Source organism: Branchiostoma lanceolatum, chromosome 4 (assembly GCF_035083965.1).
Source record: "Branchiostoma lanceolatum isolate klBraLanc5 chromosome 4, klBraLanc5.hap2, whole genome shotgun sequence".
Classification (NCBI taxonomy): Eukaryota; Metazoa; Chordata; class Leptocardii; order Amphioxiformes; family Branchiostomatidae; genus Branchiostoma; species Branchiostoma lanceolatum.
The window spans coordinates 25385697-25412618 of record NC_089725.1 but is presented as its reverse complement, the minus strand read 5'-3'; the positions used below and the strand labels follow the sequence as shown (position 1 = coordinate 25412618).

The 26922-nt window shown below is 42.5% G+C and overlaps 1 protein-coding gene across 2 annotated transcripts in view; it reads left to right on the top strand.

Annotated features, from left to right (window-relative positions):
- Positions 1-16829, top strand: part of LOC136433641 (chromatin-remodeling ATPase INO80-like) — a 77214-nt gene extending 60385 nt beyond the window's left edge. For both annotated transcript variants that reach the window (XM_066426045.1, XM_066426046.1), the window contains exon 40: positions 14367-16829. In XM_066426045.1, coding sequence (XP_066282142.1) covers positions 14367-14557 — 191 coding nt within the window. In that variant the 3' untranslated portion in view covers positions 14558-16829. The remainder of the gene's footprint in view (positions 1-14366) is intronic.
- The last annotated feature ends 10093 nt before the right edge of the window (positions 16830-26922 follow it).

Sequence of the window (26922 nt, the reverse complement as noted above, 5' to 3'; positions counted from 1 at the left end):
TTTAATTGCATTTACTCGAAATCTTTTCCACTAATTAACAGTTTGCAGAACGCAGGGGGTCATGTGCTCAGCTGTGTATTAATCCAATTAGAGAAGCCCTCAGATGCAAGAGGGCACTCCCCTTCCCTGCCCCCTCCCTCCAACACAGACTCATACCGGCTAACTACTACATCCCACTCACTAGCATATGTGAGCTCCACAGGCCGTCATGATAGTTTCAGGATCAAAACCGTACAATTTATGACACCATTTGTTTGCCTGTTTTTGGTGGCTCCCACTAGCCTGAGTGTCATCCTAGTTAGTTAGTTCCAGGCTTTCCCTCCACAAGTTTGGATAAGTGGCTAGGCTCCCACACCCTCCGTTAAAGGTACGATAAACTAACAAGGATGGCACAAGGGCTGTCTCAGGGACCCGTCCTTCCAATTCCATCCCTGGAAGGAAATTTGCTTGTTGAGACGGGGAAAAAATCAACCCCTTCCGTCCCAAAAATATCAATTTCATGAGATAAAACTGATGAAAATGTACATTTGTATTTTCCTATGCTTAAAATAACAAATTCAACAATAAGAATTTTAAAAATCGGCTCCCAAGCAATAAGTGGGACGGGAAAAAATTTAAAGCTGGAGACAGCTCTGGATGGCATCCAGGCAAACCATTTGTAAGTTGACAAAAACTTATGTGTATAAGCAGGACTACCTACACCAGACAGCTATACAAGCTCGGTGAAAATCTTCTCCACTTACATATCTGTCATCTTCAGCATATTATGGTATGATTAACTTGACAACCTTTTGACATGGGGGCATGACCCTGCTGACCAGGTCGGTGTCCAAGTGTAAGAGGGCCAACATCCTTGTCCATCAAACCTAGTTTTACTCATTTTCTTTATACTGGAACTGTCGAAGGGACAGGAGGCTGTTGACAGATCCTGCCACTCACCCTGCCCCGTGCTTGATGAAACAGACTTTGACAGAAGTTTTCAATTAAGTACACCTGAGTGTGTTGTTAACTAATCTCCACACAGATGTAGAGTTTTGCTGCAGTACCATAACAAGCTGCTAGGGGCTAAAAATCTATTCATGTCCAAGTCTCTTCAACACCAACCCACACACCAAATATCAAGACAATCTACCCAGGCATTCTCGAGTTATTGTATTGACAGACACACACACAGACACATTGACATGAACGCTCAGAAAATATAACCTTCATTTAAAAAAAAATTTAAATTTAAAAAAAACCTTCTCGGCAAAGGTAAAGATGCAAAAAACACAAACTGACAAAACACTGACTGAGACAGTAATATTACTAAGGCTGACCAGTTAGTAGCATAAGATTACCTTACGTCAGTATACTGATAAAAGACAAGCTGCCTAACCAGGCTAGTTGACTATCACTTTGACATCTCTGTGTCGATGGGTTTTAGTGATGGGTCAAGGTCAAGGTCTTGTTCTTTCACTCAGCATGTGCAAGATGCAAAAATCCTCTTACACCTGATACTAGGAGTTATTAATCAATCCATGGGACCACACTTTACAGCGGTTTTTTTACCGATTGTGTGTCATGTTAGTCTCCACCAGACCTTCCTGCAGACTGAAAAAAGTGTAGAAATTTCCCAAAATAGGGCCGATATTTTGCCAGAGGAGTTGGCTGGGCATAGTACACAGCCTTCCGCAGATAGGTCTGGTGGAGACTTAGCTTCAAATTGTGAGCTTGGGCCCACGTGCAAACTTGGCAAATTGCTTACCATTTCCCAGCGAAGGAGAAAAGTGCTTCTAACCCGTTGCTGTTAATCTGACTGGCAGTGAGCCACGCTATTCGGGGAATTAAACTGCCGCGCCGGAGCTCTCGCCGTCATCATCTCACAAATATGCTTTGAAAGTCTTGTATAATTCAAGTGAATGTTACGCATTCACAGGCAAAGTTGTCAGTTAAAATTTAACAGTCTGCCACACAAAATAAGCTCTATGGGTGAAAGAGGGCCTGGCTCTATCGGAAGGAAATGGCGGTTACTTTAGATGACAGATGTGGAAGTTCTTAAGTTGAACTTCCACCCAGCGAGAGTGTATTAGTGTGACTGGTGAATTTAAGTATACAGTAGTCTACGTTACGTATGGTCTGCATGTATATGAACTTTCAAATAAACAGTACAGCACTTGAAATATCTGTTTGATATAGGCTCCGTTAGTCCGTATATACTGTATCATTATATGAACTTTCGAATAAACAGTACAGCACATGAAATATCTGGGAAGATGTCTGCGAACTAGGTCTCCAACAAGCAAGGCCTAGAGAATATCATAATCGTGCTTTTGAGTGGACAATGAAATAGCTTTTTTTTTACAATCATCACAATCACATCTGAGGCACATGTTGTCACCATGGGAAGTGACCTACCCATGATCTCAGTTAGTATGCATGAGGGGTGGGACATGTTAATGACCTCCTCATTGTCATGAAATAAAAAAAGGGAGCTGTACAATGACACAATTTTTGTTATGTCCCAAAGGGGATGACCCTGTATATGATATTTGGGGTTTGGGTCTGTAATTCTAATCTCTGAGCAGAATCCGGCTCAACATTTTTTGCATGTTTCTTTCTACTGGTTTGCGTTTTTGGAAGAGAGACATATAAAGAAATTTAAAAAAAAACATGGGTAATTCCCATGATTGTTGTCTGTACCTCCCATCTCCCTTATATCTTACTTCTTGTCAAAGTGCTGTGATCATGGAGCAAGAAATCATTCCTTTTAAGTACATGTGCATGCAGCAATCACCGTGAATGTTGTTTCTACTCCTGCATGTTAGCTGCATCCAAGGCCTTGCTGCATCTGAGAAGATAGTTTGTATGGGCTAAAAGTTTTAGTACGATTTGAAGTTCAGTGCATAAGTTCTGTGCACTTTTTGTCAGAAGTCATCTCGGGGTCATGGAATTAGCTTGGAATTCTAATCTGAGCAAGGTCGTCAAAGAAAGACCTTCTTGGTCTGCGATCTGACTAAAATTACTTCCTATACATGATAGCAACGAAGTTTATAATTACTCTACATGACGTTAATTTCCTAGATATCGGCATTCCAACCCAAGGCACGTGTTTCCTGTGTGGTGTGAAAAATAATTCGACTGTAGAGACATGAAAAGCATTGTACGCCTGTTTAATCACCACCCCAACCACCTTCCCTCAGATCGTAATTAGACATTCCCGATTTTCCCGAATTTTCCTGCCTAGTTGCATGCATTATTCATGTTCCATGTTACAACCTTGGAACCGATCTCTCTCCAGCTTTGTGATCTTTCATTGTGAAAATCATCAGGGTGAGATTATCGTGTCTAGAAACGAAACTGCAGCATTAACTCCAGCACACCTGGATTAGCGGAGTCATCAATCTCGCCCGCTGAACGTCTCTGCAGACTGTCAGGAGTGATGCTGCCGAAGCTGGATAACATAATCAGCTGCCGCCGTTTGTTACAGGAACTGATATAACGATTACTGATCCCTTTGTTCCTGTCTCACAAAGGTGAACATCCGACCCAGGGGAGCTCGTGGAGAAAAATGAAGATTTATCTGACAAAACATGCCCCAGATTCCTTTTCCCAAGGTGCAATTTGATTACAAATATGAAATTGGGGCTGCTTTTATGGCCCTTCTGCATTTTATGGTAGTTAAATGAGGTTTTGTAATCTGTACGTATACACTGGTACAAAGTGAGCTATGAAGCTTACAGTCATTTCTTGTACTTAAAAAGGCATTTATCTCTGATGTTGTTTTGTTAGAGGCTTTTATCGGTAGCTCTCCCTTTTCCACTATCAAAGGAATCAGGAAGCAATTTTTATTTTGAGTTCTGTCATAAACAGATGAATTGTTACCTGTACAGGAGGAATGAGCAATCAATATCGGCAGCTTCCATTAAAATACACCCCTTCAAACGCCATAAAAGATTTTGGATAAATCATTTTTAAAGCCAACAAGTACAAAGTATATTTCAAGCAGCTTTCTGTAACAGAAAGCAAAGTTAGATGACCACAGACAGCAAACTGCCAGCCAGCGGCCACCCCCAAAGCAAGCCAGCTTGCTCAATGATCATCTTAGCTTGACCGACACCAGCACCACCGGCTCCACTTCCAAACGGGTGGTTGACATTGATTAAAAGAGCCTCAGCGCAGGCGGGAGGCATCATGCTGCAGTCCCCGCTGAGTGGTGAACTTGCCAGAGCAAGTAATTGCATTTAGATTTGTACTCCATTTCCATCTCCCCGGCCGCACATTAGGCGACATTAGCGGCCCCCTTGGGTCAGCAAGGTGCACCGCTGCATCCTCTGCCCTACTGTAAACGATGCCGTAGTTTCAGCCTCCTATCCTGCAAACTTTAGAGTAATCGTATCCCTGAAAGCATCAAAGCAAGCATCTGTAGTCTCAAGTACAACAGCAGCTAATAAGAGGGTTTTTTTTAGGTAGAGACAGACTTTTGTGGTGACTCAGTGATTTTTGGAAGCCGTGACAGCAATCAGGTTAACGGTGTGCGCTCGTTTAACAAGCTCCGGGAATGTAATGTTCTTGTGACTGATGCTGACATTAATGGCAGAATATGGGACGTATCCCAGTGGCCCCTCCGCAATTAATGACATTATCCTATACCTGGGGGATACATGAGCCCCAGGTGATGCCAATTGACCAGCACACAGCCAGTTCAACTGACCATGTCGGGCCTAATGTGTATGTACGGAAGCTGTCCAATATGATTAGGCGCAGGGATGGACCGATGGGACTGTACAGGACGGAATGTCGCAGCAAAATTTAAAAGATATGTATTCCTGGAGGCATATTTTACAGTGCAAACAACTCTTTCATAATCATATTTACCATAGAAAATTCTGATAAAAACGAAATTCTGATAACATTAGAGACAAGCAGGGAAAAAGAGTAATTTGCTGTCAGGATTGTCTATTTTGTTCTGTGATGATTTTTCTATTATCGTTTTTGATATCTATTTTTGCACGAATAGACCACCTTATTTTTTTCATCTTTTCACCTTTTTTAGCACCCACATACTTTTTCAATGCTGTGTTTGTTCAATGTCAAATGCCTCCCAATACCAGAGCATGCGGACCTGAGTGAGTGAGTGTGTACTCAAGAGAGTAATACATGTACCGTCCTTCCTACTCTCATACCGTCCTTTCATGACTACCCCTTCTCCGTTTGAAAAATTTCACTCTGCACTTCCCCATATTTCTAATTAGCGCAGCCATAACAAGGCTTGTGAATAATCCTGTGTCCCAAATAGTAGCATCATATTCTGTTGATATAAGAACATCGGATATAAGCCAACAATCACATATAGTTACTGCCATTTAGTTTCAATTTAGATAAGGGGCAGAGCTCTGGCGGTATCGCCCTGCAGAGCAGTCATCACTTTAAAGTAATTGTCACCCCAGGCAACATCCAATGTTCCCTCTGCCGCGGCGAGGCTCCCAGCACGTGACTTTGATTACCGCTAAGTAATTTGTTATTTCATCCCCTTTTACCCCCGAGGTGTAATGATGCCTCCCAAGTTTTACTCATTCCTGTATTGATCGTCCATCCGTTGTTAGGGCTTCCAAGAAGCTGGATAAAAATAAGGACAGGAAGATGGGTAAGATATGATGTGCACTGAATGGCATAAGAGATATGCTATCACTTATGTATAGACTATACCTGGTGTGAACCAGTGCAATCTTCTCTTTATTGATCGTCTGTTGTTCGGGCTTCCAAGAAGCTAGATAAAAATAAGGAAAAGTAAGATATAGGATGTGCACTGGATAATATGATAAGAGATATGCTGCCACTTATCTATAGACTATACCTGGTAAGAACCATTGCAATCTCTTCTTCATTGATCGACTCTTGTTCGGGCTTCCAAGAAGCTGGATAAAAATAAGGACAAGTAAGATATAGGATGTGCATTGAATGACATAGGGGATATGCCGTCACTAGTCTATACCTGGATCTATACTGATTGTCTCTATATTGATTGTCCGTTTTCGGGCTTCCAAGAAGCAGGATGAAAGTATGGACAGGAAGATCGGGTAAGATGTAGGATGTGCCCTGAATGACTAACACCGGAGACATCTTATCACTTTACAGAGTAAGAACCTGAGTGCAAACCCCTCATACATATTTACAAAACATTATCAGCATCTCCTTGTTACAATCATCTTTGAAAGTTTAGAACTATTCGTCATTCCGTAGATATCTAAGATGAAGAAGACAAATGATTGAATATCGAGCATGCAGATGTCAGGATAGAAAGTCATCACAGGAAAATGAATTGTTGGCCTTTTACAATCTGTTGTAGTTGTCAGCATTTCCGTGTTGTCAATTTGGGCGAGGCGCAAACAATTCTGGTCACCATAACTCACTGTCATGATTCTACCAACAGCTCATCCCTCTGCAGCTGCTTACAGAGCCATTTGTCTTGTAGAGTCACAAAAAGAAGTGGTGGGAGAAAACTCCTGGCCAGTCCCACTGTGATTTGCTGCTGTGATATTTATGGTTAAACCACAGGCTCCCAGGAGTGGTCAAACCACATGCAACTGATCCCCTCCACCTACAGAGAGGGATTATCCCAAACATGGCTGTTAGTTCAACCCTTGAGAGCAAGTGGGTAATAACTTCAATCGATAGTGACAAACTGCTCTCTTGTCCAAGAAGTCCACTGACAATTATCCTCTACTGTATCATCTACATGGTAAAGGAGGAAACTTCAGGTTTAACATTCTCCCTGCTGCCTAATGCCATAGCCAATGCAGAATTTGTAGCCCAACAGCAACTTCAGTGTAGCCTGAGTACCAGCCTCCGTAGTGACCGCTGGCTCAAAAAAAAATTGCGTGCTAACCATGGAGCGAATTTTTTTTGAGCCAGCAGTCACTACGGAGGCTGGTACTCAGGCTAACTTCAGTGTGCTAAAGTTTAGATGCCAGGTAGTATTTAGTAAGGCTAAGCTGGAAAAGATAAGAAGCTAGTCTAATCAGTGGCATGTTGAATTATCTATATGCCTAGACTAGGACAGAGTTTGGGGTCTGGAGTCACCTGTGGCTCACAAAAGGTTAATCAGAATAAGATAAGGTCACAGATTTGAGCAGCAGGCATTCCGTTGCTGTGCTTGTAATATCGGCGTGATTAAATCCTGCAGAGGTTATTCGTCCCAAACGTGTGGTTAGGTGCGGGGCTGATGGTTTCATAAAACTATCAATCTGTGATGGAGACAGATGGCGTGTGTAGAGGGGGGGGTCCTGCCGCTTCCTGGAAGCTCCTCCACCGTGCACTGACTGAGACGGATCGTGAGCGATGGCGCGATGTTACAGTCCATTTCACTGGGAACCTTGACGTCGGCATTGATAGAGCAGCTCTTCTTTTCTCCGAGTAAATCATGTTTTATTGGATAACCGAGTACCTTTCTGCCACTGTAGATGTTGATATACCAGTAGCAGTACTTATTCAATCTGATCCACTTGTCGGATTCAATACACACTAGTATAACCTCCAGCACTTTACATGTACTTGCATCATTCATCACCTTTGCAACTTGTATAAAGGATAGGTAGATGTATATTAGAGGAGAGGGGACATTCTTGGCTTTGATATGCATGAACGTCAGCATCCTAAAAGTAAAACATGTGGTTGGTAAGAATTTGCATCATAACTCAAAAAATGCCCCCCAAAAAAATTATTGATGAATATGAATTCATGGTAGGGGACAGAAAATGAAAAACTGATTTTATGAGAGGTTATTGACACCAAAAGGCCTTCCTATCAACAACAATTTTATCATAGCCCCCAGTTTGAAAATGATTTACATGTGAAACGATTAAAGGCAGCAGAACAATAGGCCTTCATCTAATCCTCTTGTTTTGTTACACTCAGAAATTAACATTCTAATTGTATTCATGGACCCTGGTGTCACAGACCTTGTTGACCTCCATCCCATAATTTTCCCTGCTGTGTATCATTGGCAGAGTGTTTCATGAATATGACGGTATGAACCTAAAAGTGTTTCTCCTTTCCTACTGGTTAGACTGTTGGAAAATTTCCATGCATCCTGTAAGAACAATAACAAGAAATGTCCTTCGACTGCTTCCTCTGAGAGAGTGAGCTTTTTTCCGTCCTGCCAAACTGCGCCTGTGAGATCTAGATAAGTGCATGCGGTTTCCTCTCCCATGGAACAGTCAAACCTTAGCCTCCTCCGCAGACCTTCTGGGCGGCTGGCAGTTTTTTATGGATTTTTGGCCAATTTTGGGTGTTTACTGATCACTCACTTGTTCTTATATGGCTAAACTTAATCACTGCACCAAGAGAATCGGGACCATGTTGAACATCGCAAATCAGTACCGCATGCACCTACCCCTAAAAAAATACCCCCACAGCTGGAGATCTGCAAAGGTAGCCTGGGTGCCAGACCACAGCGCTATACGCTCATCCCTTCAGCTGGGGAAGCCTCATGGCCCCGCTGACACAGTTGGCACATTACCTCTAATTCACTCTGTCGCGTGATAGATATTAGAGATTGAGTGCCAACTCTATCCGGCCAGGCATGTGGCCTCCCCTGGCCGAAGGGGTTATCGTCCAGTGCGGTGGTCTGGCATCCAAGGAGGTCCTTGCTGGCATCCAGGCTAGCCAGACATGTACTTCAGAGTTTTTCTTCTGGACGCACAGGGTCAGTGAAAGACCTCACAGGTAGCAGTGTTCACCCAGAACAAAGGCCCCATACCCACACTTCCTCTCCTCAATGGCATCATCAAGCCCATGAATGGAGGAGGCAGGCCACCTTTGTAGTCTTGAGTTCATTTTGTTGAAAGGACTATTAATAGGCATGAAATTGGTGCATTGGCTGGTGCCATTTGATTGCCAATGGTCTGATTTCACCCTCAATTAGCATGAAATGTCCTGAAGAAGTGGCCTGTGTCTTACACATGTAAGCATTTATCATCACTGTCTCATGAGGCAGATCTGTCAGCTTCAGGACTTGGTAGAGTGGGAAAGAGCTTCTCTCCAAGTAGAGGTTAGGCTCTGGCGTGTTTTGGAGATTTTGTCAGCCTTTCTATTTCAAGTATTTGGCCAGTTTTTCTTGGTATATAGATCTATTGCCTAATACATTATATACTGTAAATTGATTTTATCACTGCCTAATACAATATATAAGGTAATACAATATATACCAAGAAAAACTGACAAAGTAGGAAGCGCGGCTTACTTTGAAACGCATACAAAGGCGACCAAAACAAGCCTGAGCCTCACCTCTGCTTGGAGAATAGGAAAGAGCATGCCCTGGTAGGACTCCCCTTGAACATGTAGTAACCAAAGCTTGCCTTCTTGTTTTATCCCTGGCTTGTGTTTTATTGTTTACCATCTAATGTCAGACCAAAAGAACTTGTACTGTCAGTCCTTAGCTCTCATGGTAGGTACATCCTGCAGTGAGTGTGTATTTTTTTCATGTACTATTTAGAGACTAGTGAAATACCATAGAGATGCCAGAAAATTTTCTATCATCATCCAGTCCAATCATGTGTACCAGGCCTGCACCAGGATTCTAAATGATCCCTAGAAGACCTTTTATTACTGAATGTCTAACATGCCAAGATTATACCAGTCATTTTTTGTGGTATTTTTTATAGCATTTGGTATTTTTATTATCTTTTGTTCAATGTCATTTGCTGATATTATCAAGAGACTTCTACTACTGTTCTAGTGAAATAGATGCTAGCCTGTGTGATAACCAAGCTACCACATACAGGTATTTCCTTGATTGAGAAAGTGAGAAGATAGATATAAAGTTGTTGATTTCAATTACTTTATTGCCTTACTCCCTTTTCTGTGAAATGTAGCCAGACATTTGCTTGACCTTTTCATGGTTCTTGTTTACCAAGTGTACAGACTCTAATTTCCTGCGCTGGGTCCTTTCTTTTCAGTAAACAATGCTTTGACCCCAATTTGTGTGTTTTTGTATGTGAAATTTATTCATTGGTCTACAGAGTCATGTATGTGGTGTACAAACCGCACAGGAGTCTGGTGGATGAAACACAGGCACTCCAGCTGGGGTGTTCTGTTGGTTACATAAAGAATTCTTTCTAGCTATAGATATGCCATGCGTTTGTCGGAAATGTGTGTAACAATAAAATATCAAAGTCATCTATCCACGAATAAAAAGATTTCTGACATTCTTTGTGAAGGCACTATGTCAATTTGCTGTTGTTTTTCTTATTTCATTGATCGACATTTTGGTTTATTGAACATTTTTTAAAGTCAAGATAGATCTATATGATAATCCTCCTTCTGTGGCCAAAAGTCATCCCATGCTGGAACTAAGACCATTGTACAGGTACTTAACCATGCAAGGCTCGAAGCAGAAACCAAAACAGTACAAAGCCCTCTCACTCCATCCCCATTGTGGTCCCACAGAAAGCAGAGATTTGTTTAACTATTGCGATTGTGGCCGGTAGCCCTCCCCCTTACATAGACCACACACTTCAACCGTCCCAGTGCACTTCCGGTAAGCTCAGGAGAAAAAGAAGGGTCACATGATGGCTCAATCTGATCCTTCAGTCGCCATGGTTACGCCTTGTTGTGCTGGTTGTTCCTCCACTTGTGAGGTCGTTGACTGAAGATGACCGAAGATCGGCTGCTTGTGTCTTACGTCAATGTTTTAGCAGGCGTACCTCAGCCAGGTGCAAGAGGTTCAAGAAGAAGTCCTCTAGACGTCAAGTTCTCCTGGAGAATGAGCCTTGCTTGTTTACAAGGGAAGACTGGATGCAAGAAACTTCTAGAGAGAGGCTTTGAGTTTCGTCATTACAATAACAACGCTGTGTTGGAGTTGTACAAGTCCCAGCTCCATGAGAGAGAACAATTCCCACTGCGTCCTCTGAAGGACAAGTGAACAATGAAGCAGGGTAAAAGTCGCCAATTGTTTGGGTCACTTGCCCATGAAGGGGCGACAATAGCTTGAGAACTTTCCCACAGTGGTGGTTGAGTAGATGTCTTTGTACCTTCAAGATAGCAGTGATGGAATGTTTTTATTTCTGTAACCTCTTAATTTTTTTGTCGTTAGTCTGTATTGATAGGCATGATTTGTACAGATAGGAATGCTTCAATGATGTAGACAATACCTTTTGACAGAAACAATATACATACCTGACTGGAGCATTATAAAAACAGCTTTATGTCTGTGGGAGTTACTTGCTTTGACTTGTGGTAAAGAGATATCTACAGGTGAGTATATTGGCTTCCTCGAAAAAAAGTAAAACGTACAATATATGCTATCATGAATAACGTACATGTAGCTGCAATAAAAGAAATATTCACATCAACTTTAACAAACATGTTGGTTTTTGACAAATGAAAGCTATTTCGTTATTTTGTCTGCTTTCATTTCATACATTTTTTTCAAGCAAACTACATTTGTACAAGAACAAATAACATATAAAAACTTTGGTTTGAAAGCACAGTGACAAATTGCCTTGACCTTTTGAAAAACAGCAGTACGGGATTAATGTAGTTACTAAACATTGCTTCCCTTTCACGTTGATATTGTGCCGTCATTACTCACACCTGACAACTCGCAAAGTGGGTCACGCTGTTTTTGCCACATCCGGAGGTATAAGCAAGCAAAATTTTTTGTTGCAGTGTAGATCATAGAGAAAAAAACTACAGTGGTGCTTTGATGTAAATGTTGTACCACTTTTTAGGACAAGTCATTTTGGTGGTAAATATTTTTCATTCTGCACAGGGTATGTGGCAGAAATATCTGCATCAAGAAAGAAATGTATGTCAATAGTTTCTTTGATGTGAGGGCGAAAAATTGGTCTTTATAAGCAGAGGCAAACACTTAACATTAGCAACCCATGGCTAGTACTAATGTTTGCAAGAAACTTTATGGTAATGATTTCTTGCAGACATTACCAGTAGCAGTGCATCAAGACATGGTTAGGGCCTGTTCACATAAGTCCTGCAAACTAAGGCTATTCTTGAGGTAGTCTTGCATGTGTCCTGCAAAATTCAGCCGTCCCAGATCCTTGTCGGCGGTTGTTTCTGTCACAGTCTGCCTAAAGATTGTACGGCATCAAAATCGTACAACAACCTAAGAAGAATGTGACCGCGTGGTAAACAGGACCAACAAATCAATAACCCAAATATGAAAACTTTACGACTAGCTGTCCTCAAGTTGTCCCTCAATGGCTTAGCCGTGGTTAAACTCAGCGTGGTGTTGCTAGACAGCACACCTCCAAATTATCGTAAATAGTATTACGCTATTATGGCAGGTTATGGGAGAAGTATATCAATGCAGTTAACAGAATAACCTTCAATATGAGCCATGATTTAAGTAGCATGCATGGTTCCATTAAAGTATTGTTTTATAACAGGGATGTCCCTGTAGCTCAACTGGTAGCAGCCTCACAGTTGAGCTCCTGGTTCCAGTTAGTTAGTAACTGGGAGACCCCGGTTCAAATCCTGGGAAGGGCATCTTGGTCGGGGCTGCACCCGTCTTTTGGAAGGGTCTTTGGGTCCTGTGTTCGAGGTACTACAAGTGCCACTAGGCACTACGAGGTAAACAACAACATCGTTGCATAACATAGTTATTACACTGTATATTGGCTAGACTCATCCATCTTACAGTGATTCATCTCTTCAAGGAGGTCCTATTCAAGAATCGTCAGCCATAACCATACATAATGTAATACCCTCGTATTCATAATGAATGTCTGTTGAAAGCCTCAACCTTAAACAGGAAAGTCACATAAGGACACCGTTGTAGGTCACACAGTGAGCTTGACCTGTAAGAACAGTAAGGTGCAGTTTCAATGTGTTTTTAAGGAGATTTGAAACATTAAACATGTCGTATACGCTGTAAATGGGGTCCTACAGGCTCACAAGCATGACTGAAGAGAGGAGGTTTCGAAGCGTACTTTGTTCATGTTCTTACCAAGAATGTTCGGTCAAAGGGATATTATTGTCATAGTAGTATATGGAGCACCATTGGACATCTCATTCATCCTACCATAGACATTTTACGTTCAGCAACTAGAAATTGCCAACCTTTCTTCAATTTTTGCAGCTCTCATCTAATATACCATAATACTATAATGATATATATAAAAAACGAACGCCCTGTTTTTGTGGAATCTGAATGAGTTGTACTGTCATTGGTCATATGTATGGTCACCCCATATATGGTGTCATGAATATGAAATTATGTACAATGACTATGCAAATACTGCCCAGTAATCATTTACTCACTCACGCTAACTTACAACTGTGATATATCGCTCTGGAACTATTAACAAACCTCCTTAAGTACACTGCAAGGCCTTTCCATTGTCGTCTTATTTTGTATAGACCATTTCCCCCATTAAGCCATGTCCTTGAAGTGAACCTGTCTAACCTTAAAGAAAATCGTTGATGCCAAAAATAATGTCATAATTATAGGCAACCTGAAGGACAACTTTGACCATTATATCATGTCACATTTGACTGTACATCATGGATTCCTCTAGTGTGCTGTTTTAGCTAGAATCTTTCGGATCTTCTCCAGATTACGTGGTTATGAATATTTAATGTCCCCTATTGTTGAACCCGTGGCCTTTTTCACTTAACAAGAAGTGACCCAGAAACTTTCAGGTTTATGGGAAGGGCCGGACCATTAAAGGTTGTTGTGGGAGCGGAATATTTTTCCAGCTGCTTGCTTAGGAATGCAGAGAAAATTTTGTCTGCTGTTCAGTCATGTGGATGGACAAATTGTGCTGCGCTTTTTTGTTCTTGTTTTGATAATAAAGCCGTACACGGAATCTTGCGTTTCATTTCCTTTATACCGGCATACCTCCACGCTACACCCTTTAGGGTCCATTATAGTTCATTCCTGTAATCTAGGGACATGTTGTGCTGTTATTTTTTAAAGGACAGGATTTAGAATTTCTGTGGAAGTTAGCTAGTGTCGTGATGAAAAGAGGTGCCTAGCACATATTCCCTTCAAAACAAAATCCTGATCTACATCTTTCCAATGTAACTAAGCAAACTGCCCTTTGAAAAACAAAATCTTCTCCTTTGATAAATAGGGCAAACTTAGCAATCGCAAAGGACAACGGGAGATCGCTTCGACCAGGGCTTTTACTGGTTGGTCAGACGGCGCTGTGGGTGTCCTTACCAACAAGAACTTCTTAGCCTATCGTCCATGATTGGAAGTGAACTAAAGCTAACAAGACTGTATTCCAGGCTACTCTTTTGATATATGTATGTAGGATAACAATTTTGAAAACATTAGGTACGTAAATATCATATTCTACACTTGTTAAAAGTTTTATGTTGGCTTGCTAGTTCTCATTCTCTGTCTGTTATCATTTCTGCAGGTGGGACGACATCTGGAGCATCACCTGGCACCCCTCCCTTACTGAGACCACCTGTTTTCACACCCCCGCCGAGCAGAATGGCATCATCCCACACCACACAGCCTGGATCGTCCCTCTTCTCCCAGGGGGTGGGGCAGGGCGGCCCATTCAGCCAGACTGTCAGAAACAAAGGTCCGAGTCCTAGCCAATGACAGCAGATGACCCAAGATCTCCAGTTCTGATGTAGGGAAGAGAACTTTTGCGCAAGGCAGGCTTCGTCTCCTTGTTTACTACCGATGCAACCAATGATGAACCACTGGTGCAGTGCAGAAGTGGACATTGCCTCTTTTACTCACAATTACAGGGGGTGTATCATCTCTTGATTGGTGCTGTTTCTGACCTGGACTGAGGATACACTAAATCATGCAGCAGTGCTTCAAGATATAGCTCATGATCAAACAATACTGCATTGCTTGCTTTAAAGATGACATTGGTACTGTGAAAAGATAACTGCCAGTCAAGTGTGTTAGCAAGAAATAATGAGATTTTGTAAGATGGCAAGAACACACATCCACATGACCATGTGCTGACATAAGAAATTAGAGGACTGAATGTAATTTAAATAGAATTTGATTTTTTATTTATTCAGTAGGTCTCTTGGGGGGTTGGGCAGGCACTCTCACTGTCTTATAATATCAAAGTCAACCATTGTCACCTTGAGTGAAGGTCACAGACCTGCTGGCTCAAAGAACTGTGGGATCTAATTGGGACTTATGAAATTGAAACTGATTACATTATGGTACAGTGTATTATCTGTGCTGTCAGCAAACATGCTGCACAACATTGAATATGGAACTGGTCTGCAAGTTACCCTGTATGTTTATTTCCTTTTCAATGGAATTATGTCCAGATCATTGAGCTCAATGCAGTAGCCACCCAAAAGGTAATAACAGTGTAATCACCAGTTTGATGAGAAACCATCCTAACTGCTCTAAAAGGTGCAAAGCAGCAACAAACTTTTACCATTTTTGCTTTTTACCAGCAAGGGAAAAATGCAAACGTTGGGTCATTTTCAGTTTCGTCTGTTTTTATTTCTGAAGAAGTCTTCCTGCTTGCCATGGACTCATTCCTTGTTGTGTAGTATTGTGACAATCTCCGGTAGGAGAGTGGACCTTTACCAGAGAAGAGTGTGAAATGAGTGGCACCCCCCTGACTGAGCAGTGGTAGCTTCCAGCTAAACACAACAGGTGACAGTCCCTTCAGGCATGGATGGAGGTGCATCTGATTGACAAGCATGACAATGGATGAAGCCAGGTTTTACCTACCACCCACCCAGCCTGAAGAGGGGGGAAAGCGTTTTACATGTACCTGTAATCGATATCGGTATGAAGCTTGTAATGTAAGGAAGACAGATTGAAAACAAGAACAATTCACCAAAGAATTTAACTTCATGCAGATCTTACCTACACATTGCCCATTCACTTTCTGCATTTCCTTTTGTCTTTATATGGTCAATCACCTGAGAATGTGTGCTGTGCCTCAGCCTTGTCCAAATATCAGGTTAATAGGCTGTAATTTCTCTCCACACAAGTGGCCATCATGTGCAGATAGCTCCATTACCAGCCACTGGAACTTTTATTGGCACTTATTGGTATTATTACAGCTATTTATTTTGTCACACCGTATGACTGACCCTGTACAGAAGTGTTGGCAATAACCATTTCTGGAACCTTGTGAAAAATTCATACTATGTCCAGATGGTCAGGTAGGGTTATTCAGGGTCGTGCAAAGTTGATATTGACTTTCTAGGGTTTTGTACTCTAACGAAACAGCCGTCTTTGTATATTTTATTGTTGTACTTGGTAACCATTCTCCTTTGTGTAGATGGTTCTGTAGCATTTATCATGAAAACTTTGCTGAACTCTTGAACTGCGATTCACAAAAAAGACTACCATGCTGTTAATATTGTTTGCAATGTTGTGAGTGATGGATTTATTTTGAATGGTCCTTATGAAAATATGGTTTTACATGCTGCATGTAGTTAAGCCAATGAACAAGAAAACTTGAGGTATTTTCAGACATGAAAAGTTAAATATTTGACTTCCATTTGGATACCTTGTACATCTGTACAGAAACCATTATACGTGCATAGTTTCTTCTCATCTGACCTATTTGATAACCGTTGTGATAACCTCTGTGTGCCGATGCCACACCTGAACCACATGATGTCCAAGAGACCTACAGTTTCATAGGTTCTGTGTCCCATTTTCCTCAGTTCAGTTTTTTTAGGAGAGTCATTTGCACTATAGAAACATCAGGAGTATTGTAATCAAGATGAGGTTCTGGCAAGAGCAGTTATGATGATGATGTTGGTGTAAAATGTAAATGGATTTGTGAAAATTACTAATTGTATTGAAATCGAATTTTCTGTTGAAGACAGTATGCAATCAGATCCTTTTTAATAAACTGGTTGGCTGACTGATACATGATGTGACTTTGCTTCTGTTTTTGCAGACTCATTTTGCTGATGACATGCCTGTGCCCTTCCCTCATGTGTATTTGCTCAACCGAACAGTTACGGTTTTTTTTCTCATATCAATATTAAATAAGAAGAGGAGAGTAGAATGACAGCACGATGATTTATTTCCAACAAGACAAAGACAGGATTGCTTTAATTCTTTTTTTTACCAACTGCTGATGAACTACGCACTCCCATCGATAAAAAGATTTAAGTTAAGGAATCATTTACCTCCGCGGCTTCTGCTCAATGTAGTATTTCATGATCCAGCCCCCTTGTGTTTTCAGAACTACCGGTTGCCGTATGACAGGTAACCAGGTAAATATGTCCCAGAGGATGTCTCTTCCTCACGTTCCAGTTCCACACATACACGATTCATCCACACTGGAGCTATAATACTCTTGTCGGCTCTGCTGGTGTTTCTCTGCTACTTCTTTCCTGGCCATGTTTATATCTCCAGGCAGGTGTTAGTGGAAGCTAAATCGTTACGTCCTCCTAGCTACCACTTTGATAGCCTAGGAGACAGTACAGTATGTCAGAAACAGGAAAACGTAATGATTTAGCCTCCCCCAACATCTGCTTGGAGATTAATGTCTTTCGTGACCTCAGGCCGGCGTCGAACTTCACTGAAGTCACGCGTAATGTTCGACGTCATCCCGCATTAGTGTGAGTGAGATAGCGATCCTGGGGGAGGCTGGGGCCTGTCGAGTCTCAGACGTGTCCTAAAATATCCAGTGAGCTTGACCTTCAGTTTCTTTCGCTTAGCCGGTAAACCACCTTTAGGCTTACCACACCAGATTTGTGCTGCAAGTACAAGCTGCCTAAAACTACTCTCCAAGCAGAGCTAGGGTTTCGGCTGGTTTTTGACGTGTTTTTAGGCGTTTTTGTCATGCCTTCTACTTTGTCATCGTTTTTGTTGTGTCGCCAACCCAAGCTCTGCAGGCACTGACCTCGGGGCGGGGCAAACCTATTTACTTCCATTGAAGAAAGGTGACAGTACTCCTCCCCGAGAACCATTAGATAATCATTAGTGGTAACAATTTTACTGCCCCGGATTATCACACATCCGGCAAGTGTAGAGCGGCGTTCACCAGGCCGCGCCGGTCCCCCGCTGGCTGCCCTATTCATGCGACAGGCTGTTGTCCACGATCCCACGCCGGTATGATCATTGATAGCATCATAACGTACATTTCCATTGGATACCTCACAAGAAAAATACAATGATGCATGAACAAGACGTATGAAATAAATGTGTATTACGTATAAACTTGAACTGCATTACTAGAAATTATTATTATCATTATCTAAGGCATCGTATGGATTATGAACGGGAACACGTACCTTGTTTATGTTACATGCGGTTACCAATGCCGCCGCTTGCTGTTTTCAGATTGGACGGAACTTTTCAACAACAACAGCGAAATGGGCGACGGAGTTCTACCAACAGAGACTTAAAAATCCCCAAATAACACCAGAGGATTGTACAGATTTTTGTGTGATTCGTTCTTTGATGGTTTTTGGGTGGTGTAAATGAAGTGCGGTCACGATAGGCAAGTCATTTGTTGACGGACATTGAAGCGCCTTTCCAACATGGCGTCCTGACTGTTTTGTATGTAACGTTATTTGTGGGTAGTAGTTTAGAGACTTTTTTAGATTCTACGATATCCTCCCACTATACAGCATTGCATTTTCGTAGTGGGGATTAAAAATGAGAAAATCTATGGCTATTTCGGGCTGTATGTCGTCTTCTGGTACGACGGCCCAAATGGCCTGGATCGTAGTTGAGTATCGTGGAGACTTTGTAAACTCCAGATGTCTTTGGCTGCACGTTGAGCTGTTATTTTCATACTAAAGTAATTGCAGTTAGCCAACGAGTAGGGGAAGCGTAAGAACATGGCATGAAAACATGGCCACGACCGATAGACCGAGGATTATTACTAGAGGATTATGCTCTTGGTGAAACTGGGCCGGAAATTCTGTGGCGCGTGGGGAGGGAATCCCGTGCCTGGCCGGGCACGCTTCGCACTTTCTTGTGAAACGCTTGTAATGTGTTGGAGTGATTAGGTTTATTAGGCATTGAAGCTTCCGTCTGCCTGCAGAGCTTGGGTTGGCGACACAACAAAAACGATGACAAAGTAGAAGGCATGACAAAAACGCCTAAAAACACGTCAAAAACCAGCCGAAACCCTAGCTCTGCTTGGAGAGTAGCCTAAAACCGGGTTGCAAGAACGCTTAACTTGCTGCACAATGCTGGCAACTTCTTTTGAATGTTTGAATTAAGGCGCAAAGTCCAGCAGTAAAAAAAGCAATAGTTTGACCTATTCTATGGCTTTTTGACTCTCTAAATATGGGTAAATGGTTGTCAGGTTTTGGATCCGATATCTATAAATACTACGGTTTACAAATTTGTTCGGCGTGGCTTGTATTTGTTTAAGCTTCCGCTCGATTGCAGCCGGCCAAGGTTTTGAGATAAAATGCACTTTCTTATCTTTTGGGCTGCCTGGATGTTTGAAACGTTGTAGGTCCTCGGGTTGAGTGTGCACATACCTACGTCTTACTCTGTGTTCTAAATCTAAACACAAATACTCTGGCCGAAAGAGACAAAAATGACATGGAGTCCGTAATAGTAGATTATACTTTGTGCTTTTGGACCGGAGGAGAATTTCTCAAAATGTCTCCGTGATGCGCAAACGATAGAGAGATGCCATTTTTGGATCCTGACTGTGCGGCTTTTTTCGTTTCACCATTGCCGGTATTGATTGGTATCGTTGTCAATATCGGTGTTGCTTCCGGCTAGTAACTTTTCTTTTAGGATTGATACCAATTAAGTACCAAATGACGGCTCCGCCTCAAAAGAAGTGGTTATCACCAGCGTGGGCTGGCCTTTCAGGTGAGTTTACCAGCACCAACAGCTGTGCGACACCGGTATCTTCCTTTATTACGTGGGCGTGGGCACCTATTCAGGAAAAATCCGATCTTCAATTGGCTGTATGTATGGATTGCGTGAGTCATCTTGGCGTGAGTTTCCTTGGTTAGGTATCGACCCTGCGCCAACCTGTGCGTGCGGGACAGGGCCCGCCTGTCAGCGTTCCCACATGCCTGGCGTGACCACGGCTGGACCTGACGGAAGAACACACAAGACCCAATCTCCAGGTGTGGCACCTGCGGTCAGTAACCTCGACCTGTCCGGAGGACTGTCAAGGAACGTTCCAGTCAGCCTGCTGGCATATCTGGATTCCTGTTCTCTTAACATTATAGTTTCTTTACATTTCCCATGTTAAGTGTTTTAGGCGTTTTTGTCCAGCTTTATATTTTGTCCGGTTTTTTTTTTTTAATATAATTTCCAAGCCGAACGATATAAAGAAAACGGGACAAAATATGCAGCCCGATAAAAACGACTAAAACACGTCAAAAACCAGCCGGAGCCGAACCTCTGCTTGGAGAGTATAGTATGGATACCTGGCCCTGCCTCACGACCCCCATCTCTCCCACACGGTGTTCCTTCCGCGCGGCATGTAGCAAAAAGGACCCCCGCGTGGGTTTGACTGTTTACTTATTCAGTTTGATAACATGGTGATAAAGGGTAAAGATTGGGCTACATGCATTTATACATGAATAGTTCATTTGAAATCTTTCTCTCAAGAACATTTCAACGACTCTTTTCAAACAGGGGCTAAATTACGCACTTAAGGTACAGGAAAATTGAAAAGTAGATAACCTAATTAGTAATTATCATAACAAACTAAGAACTTTATTTTAACTTACAATTTGGAAGCCTTAACCCAGAAATTGACAAGAAATACATTTTTGCGCATCTTTTCCCGTTGCCCCTTGGTTGTCACTTTCTGTAGCTGTAGGCTTCTAACATTTGTTAATTTGACCTGATATTTTCCGTTTGTTTCATGTCTGAATACTATACTTAAGCTCACCCACCATTGTCAGATGATTTAAAATATGTCCGACAATCAACGCATTTCACTAGCACGGTAGATCTATTGCAAAGGACAAATGTTATTGATCGAATGTGACCTGAATAGACTCTGTCCGACAAATTGTCTCTCACGAGTCATTTCCTTTTCACAATCGGAGAACTTTTCTTCAAAGAGTTTCAAAGCCCCTCTGTTTATTTCAATTTCAGTTTTGTTTCAGCAATCATCGTTAAACTTGAATGCTCTCCTTTTGTGTGAACAATGCCTGGATGGGCGTCGGCAGCAGTAAGGGTGTGCGAAGTTCAAGTTCGTCTACGTGTGAACGTGACAGTACGCTGTCCCTAAGGGTAGGGAAGATCGATGTGGCTAGACTGCATCTGATGACGACGATGTCTCTGGATGATATCACACACAGAAATTGTCAATTTTTCATACGAGGTCATAGTGACTAACATTGTTAAATCATACCATCAGTAAATCACTTTTGCCAAAAAGCTGACTCCAGGAGTTTGCTCTGCTGCTTCAATAACTTAATCAAAATGTGAACCTTCAAAGACACTCTTCTGCAAAAGTCAACCCGAGAGCCGTTTGTAGATTACAGAATATAACAAACCTCTGTATTTCAAAAAACGACATATTGGAAAAATTATAATCCTGGAGATAATAATGAACAACAAGATTCAACAAAAGCTTTCTCGGATTTTTCCTTTTTAATATTCCATTCGTTTTAATATAGTAGCACAATCTCATACAAAATACATGTATATGGTAGACAATTTCATTTTGAGGCATGTCATTTTCCGTGTGGAAGAACATCGAAGAAAGAATCCAATGTTTGTTCCGTGTCTTTGGTGATGCTGTACAGTATTCACATCACCTTCAACACGCTCATGGGAGAAACGATTTCCTTTTCTACAAATGCCAATAGCAATAAATCTCGCGGCGCCCGCTGAATGGATAATCTCATCCTTTGTCATGTAGATGCGAACCGCCTTTGTCACGTTGAAGGCGAAGAGTTCAGCCAACGCCTTGTACGTACTACAGATTCAGTACCTTGTCGTGATGGAACAAACGCTGACCTGATTGCCACGCCCACACCGGGGTCACCTGCGGTCACGTCAGGTTCGCACCGCGCAGGTAAGAAGGCGAAAAGGGCTATTAACAGTTTAGCTACGTGGACCAATAGGAGGACGAGCCCGATTGGAAAAGACACGACTGTCGGTGTGGTTACAGAGTGGTTACCATCTCATATGATCTAAATTATGCATGAGGCGTTAGCGAGGGCGTTACAGGACATAGCAACATACACGATAAGACGCTTCTGAGGTTATTGGGGGGGGGGGGGAGGGAATCCTTATTCTAATAAACGTAGAGGCTTAATGGCTACTTCACTAGGTTTTACGTGACAGTTTGATTTCCGAAAAAAAAACGTTCCTCTCTGTTTATTGTTTTATCTTGCTTATTTTCTTTCTATCTATCTATCTATCTTTCTGTCATTGTTACATACTTTCCTCTTCCTTTGTTCAGTCATCTGATGGCACCTTCATGTCTGAAAATATCCAAACTCGAAAGGTTATTCTTCAGATCCGTCTAGTCTAACTTTTGTCCTTCCAGTTTCGCATATTTTCTCCTTCTTTCGTCCATTCATCTTTTCACCTTCGTAAAGATATCGTGACTCCGCAATTCATTAGCAATGGAGCGTTCCCCCGACATCCATACGATACGTTTAGTCACGTAGCAACTGATTTTGTTACTGTTTTAATGACACAGGTGTAAGTGGACACAGAAGACAGTAACCGCATCCGACATCGTGTGCCATGGAAACAATAAGTAAATGAATATGATATAAATGTACTTTTAATCACCGCAATTTCCTGGAACATGAACCTGAGCTCAAGTTGAAAACTCCTCTGATTGGGTGGAATTTCTGAGACATAGAACACAATCGTAACGTCCGGGAATCTAGTGCACTGTGGTCAACGTAGTTTCGATACACCATTCATTAATCGATCATGATGATTATGATGATCAAAGGACCAAACAACAGGTCATGATTGAGATAACGAAAAATATGCCTATACAGTTGTATATGCGATTTGCACAAAGTACGGTGACCGATTCAGTCCTTTCCTTTATATGCAGTATAGGTATGATGAGCAGCGTCTGTAGCCCTCTGTGGCAATAAACAATTACAGTGATATCTAAGTTTTGATTTTAACTTAATTTAAGAACGCGTTATCGCAATCAGGAGTCGATTTATTTTCCATGCATGTTCCGATCCGTATGGTCTAACCTTTTTCTTCCAGTGTCGCATATTTTCTCCCTTTGTTCATTCATCTTTTCACCTTTATATCTTTAAGCATCGTGACTCCGCAATTCATTAGCAATGGAGTGTTCCTCCGACATCCATACGATATCCATATCGCTAGATGTGTCCTGGCGGTCGCTTATCTACGCACATGTTCGATGTATTTTCTGGGTCACGCACGTCATAACGCCGGGTTTGATCCCAGTGTACTGGTTATGTCGCTGTGATTAATCATAGTATTATAGTTTCCCTGCGTAACAGCCCGGCAAATGGTTTTTATCGCTTTCCGGTGAGGGGAGATTTGTCCTGGATAAGCATGTTTAGTAGCGTGTGGACGCGGTCATCGTGACGTAGGCAAATGTGTCATGTTCGTAACTTGAACCTGGATGTGCTCTCCCTGGGGGGGTTTATGTGGTTGATACACGCAGCAGAAATAGTAACGCGAAATATGTTTTCCAAATATGTTTTTCACATTGGCATTTATCTTCTTCAAAGTCCACCGTGGTCAAAACCGAAGGTGACATTTGCCTCATTGAAGTTCATTCAGCTTCGTCGTGTCACTTTTTTTATGAGCAAGTTAACGGGAATTTTGACATTAGATCTGTACCTTTGTCTTTGAGTAATCATATTATCGAGGACGTATTCGCTAGAATGCCAAATGAAAGAATTCTGCAACACACATCAAGTTCCCGTGATTTTTGCGCTTCTAACAGCACTCCCTGGAGTCTGGAAAGTGAGAGTTTGCGTTACACAGACTACGTCAGACTTACGCCGACCAAATAGCTAGGGGTGTTTGAGCTCATGCAGAGGACCTAAAACATTATCGATGATCGGAACGAATGGAAAGAACCGTCCGAAATGATGATGATGACGTAACGATGACGTCAAAATTGTTATCTTATTCGGTAGTTGGGATTTAAAAGCTTGACTCTAACGCACATGCAGCACTGCCTCGGGCAATAAATACACTAAGGGCTCACTGACTAAGCAGGGCAGGCAGGGTGGCACATATTTCTGTTTCCTGCTACTTCATCCCTTGACTTTCCTTCAAATGCTCAGCGTAGAACATGTAATAGTGAAAGTTTATTGCAAATTCCTGCCCGTAGGCTAATTGCAAGTACATGTAACGTTACATGTAACACGAAGTGGACGGACCAAGGAGGTTATATAGACTATATAACCTCCTTGGACGGACAGACAATGATGAACAATATAACATATGACTACTCTAGTCTTAGCTACTGACACAGAAGTAAGAACCTTGTTTAGAATTTACATACACTACAGTAAAGAGCTAAACGCTGTTCTCTCCCACGTCACCTTTCCCCCCGAATTACTCAAGTGTTGTGACCAGTAAAGGGGGGGAACCACACAACAATCTCTTCTCCAGGATCACCTCCGGGTCGTGTGATGACGAGACGTCCGTGTAATCACATGTTTACCTCATGACACAGAGCTGTGATCTCAGTCCTGTGGGAGCCTGATGTATTATGTCCCGGTCACATGACATCAACAATGCCCACAACCTCCGCTTTGCACTCAGCTCACCCGCCATTAATGGCCATAGATCCCTCCTGAAAAAAATATTCGTCACGTCAACCCCGTTTCCATGGAGACGGCTTGCGATTTGACCCAGTTCTCGTCCGATGACACGCTGCCTTTGTTCAGTGCTGCTGTTATTGTTTCACTGTGTATATGTTTCGTTATATGAAATAGTATATAACGGATAAACAAATATGCAGTGAAATTATGTCAACATGACAGTGTATCTAGACAAAGAGTATGAGATGGAATGTTACATTATCATATTATATAATGTGTTGGGACAATATTTTTCTTTTTTTCAGTGTGTAATTTTTGGGGTGTGTGAACGGCACGCCCTCAAGTTCTCCTCTGACGTAGCATTTCTGAAGACTTTTATTCCAACGTAACCTTTCTCAAGACTTTACCTTGTTTCAGTCCCTCCGTCCGATTGTGCGCCTTGTCCCACACTATTGCCGATTCTCCTCGGTCCCACTTATATTCCACAATACATTTTCTTCGACAGAGAGGGCTTGGAGGGTAGTTATTACGCGACCTTCTAATTTGAGGAGCACGAGAATCGGGTGCTTTGATGCCACCCCTGCGCCCTGCCCCCTCCCTCACTTCTCCATCTACTCCTAACTAACGTCACGTTACGCATGTCAACTCATAATAAGCGGGCACTTTCCGTGACCCTCGCCGACTCCGATGGAGTATAGTTTGTTGTCTTTTTTGTGTCCGACCCGTTGTGTGTTTCCTTTTCATACAGAAAGAAATAGTCTAAATTTGTTTTTACTTTGCTGCAAGTCTATTACAAATTTGAGACTCTCTCAATCCTCGAATAATTTCTTTATTTTCTTCCTTTACATTACAAGATGTCCAGCTCCAGATTTTCTTATTGTGAATATGGATGAATCACTTCACGTCAGATTAGTCGATGCTATGCCGTGATATTGTGTTTGTTCCTATTCTAGCTCACAAATACGTCCGACGGATTTGATGTCGTATACATTTCTTGCTGGGACCTTGGCCGTGCAGCACGACTTCGTGTACTATGTGACTTCACGTCCAGGACTTCTCCGCTCTCGCTGTCCTTTCACGTTCCTTTCACATGACCCTCCCGTACCATTGGTCGTCCGTCCGACTGAAGTGCCACTAGAGTCGTATTCTCCTCTGCCCCTCATCCTTTCAAAGGCTTGAAGGATCATATTTTAAGCCTCGGATGATGTGGGTTCCTTTGATGGAGATGTCACGTCGCTGTCGTGGTTTGAAAGCGGAGGATGGCAGGAAAATCTGGTACACTGCTGGTCCCGTGGGTTAGACAAAGGGACAAAACAATGGCAGTGTCCGCTGGGCACCTGTGGCCCTGCGCGTTGGTCACTTTCGGATGACAAAGACTAGCCCGGGTTTTTTTATGATGAGTGGAGGGGCTCCATATGTCGCCGAATACCCGGTCGTCCTGCGCGGGTCCTTGGCAACGCCTGCTGCCTGAGTAGCGGTAAGAGTGGTAACCCTCGAACCCAGACCGCACGAGCTGACTCCTGACCCTAAACAACTTCTGTATCTCACACAAAACAAGGTTTGTGTGCTATCAAAAGTGGTTGGCCCGACCTTCCACCCTCTCGCTCGTTACCTAGTGTAACCTACAGTAGATCAAAGCGCCTAGCTACCGGGAGCACTAGTCCGTTCTCTCGGGGTCAGGTGGCAGGTCCTCCCCAACAATACCTTCCCTCGACCCCTAACCCCAAAGTCCCCGCAACAATGCACCTTCCTGACCCCTCGCCCCCCGGATTGACCACAGACGTCCATCCCCGAGCAAGCTTCTCCCCATCCTAAACACTGACCCAACTTCCGCGCCCGTCTCGTCATTGTGACAACTGACTCTTCCTGAGACGACATAATGGCCGGCTGTGACCCCGTCCCCGCCCCTGTCCATCCCGTGCCGCAATCAGTTCCGCTTCGTGCCAGGTGTGAATAGATAACTTGTACATCTGCACTCTTCTTTACACCCACCCATTCTAGTCTTTGTTCCGTGGATGCAGAGGGCCCAGAGATTCTAAATTCTATCGTTAGTCACGCCACTTGCCTCTCCTTTTCGCATACAGTAGACTAGGGAATTATTTCTATTTTCTACATTTGTACTTCATTGCATGCACTTATGAACTCTGCATGGACGCGTTCTGGCTAATTTACGTACCCTTGACGATTAACCCCAGACGTATCTACCCCAAATGTAACAAATCACTAAGGACTGTCACATTCTACACTAAGGAGTAAAGTGACCGACTGCCAGCCATGATG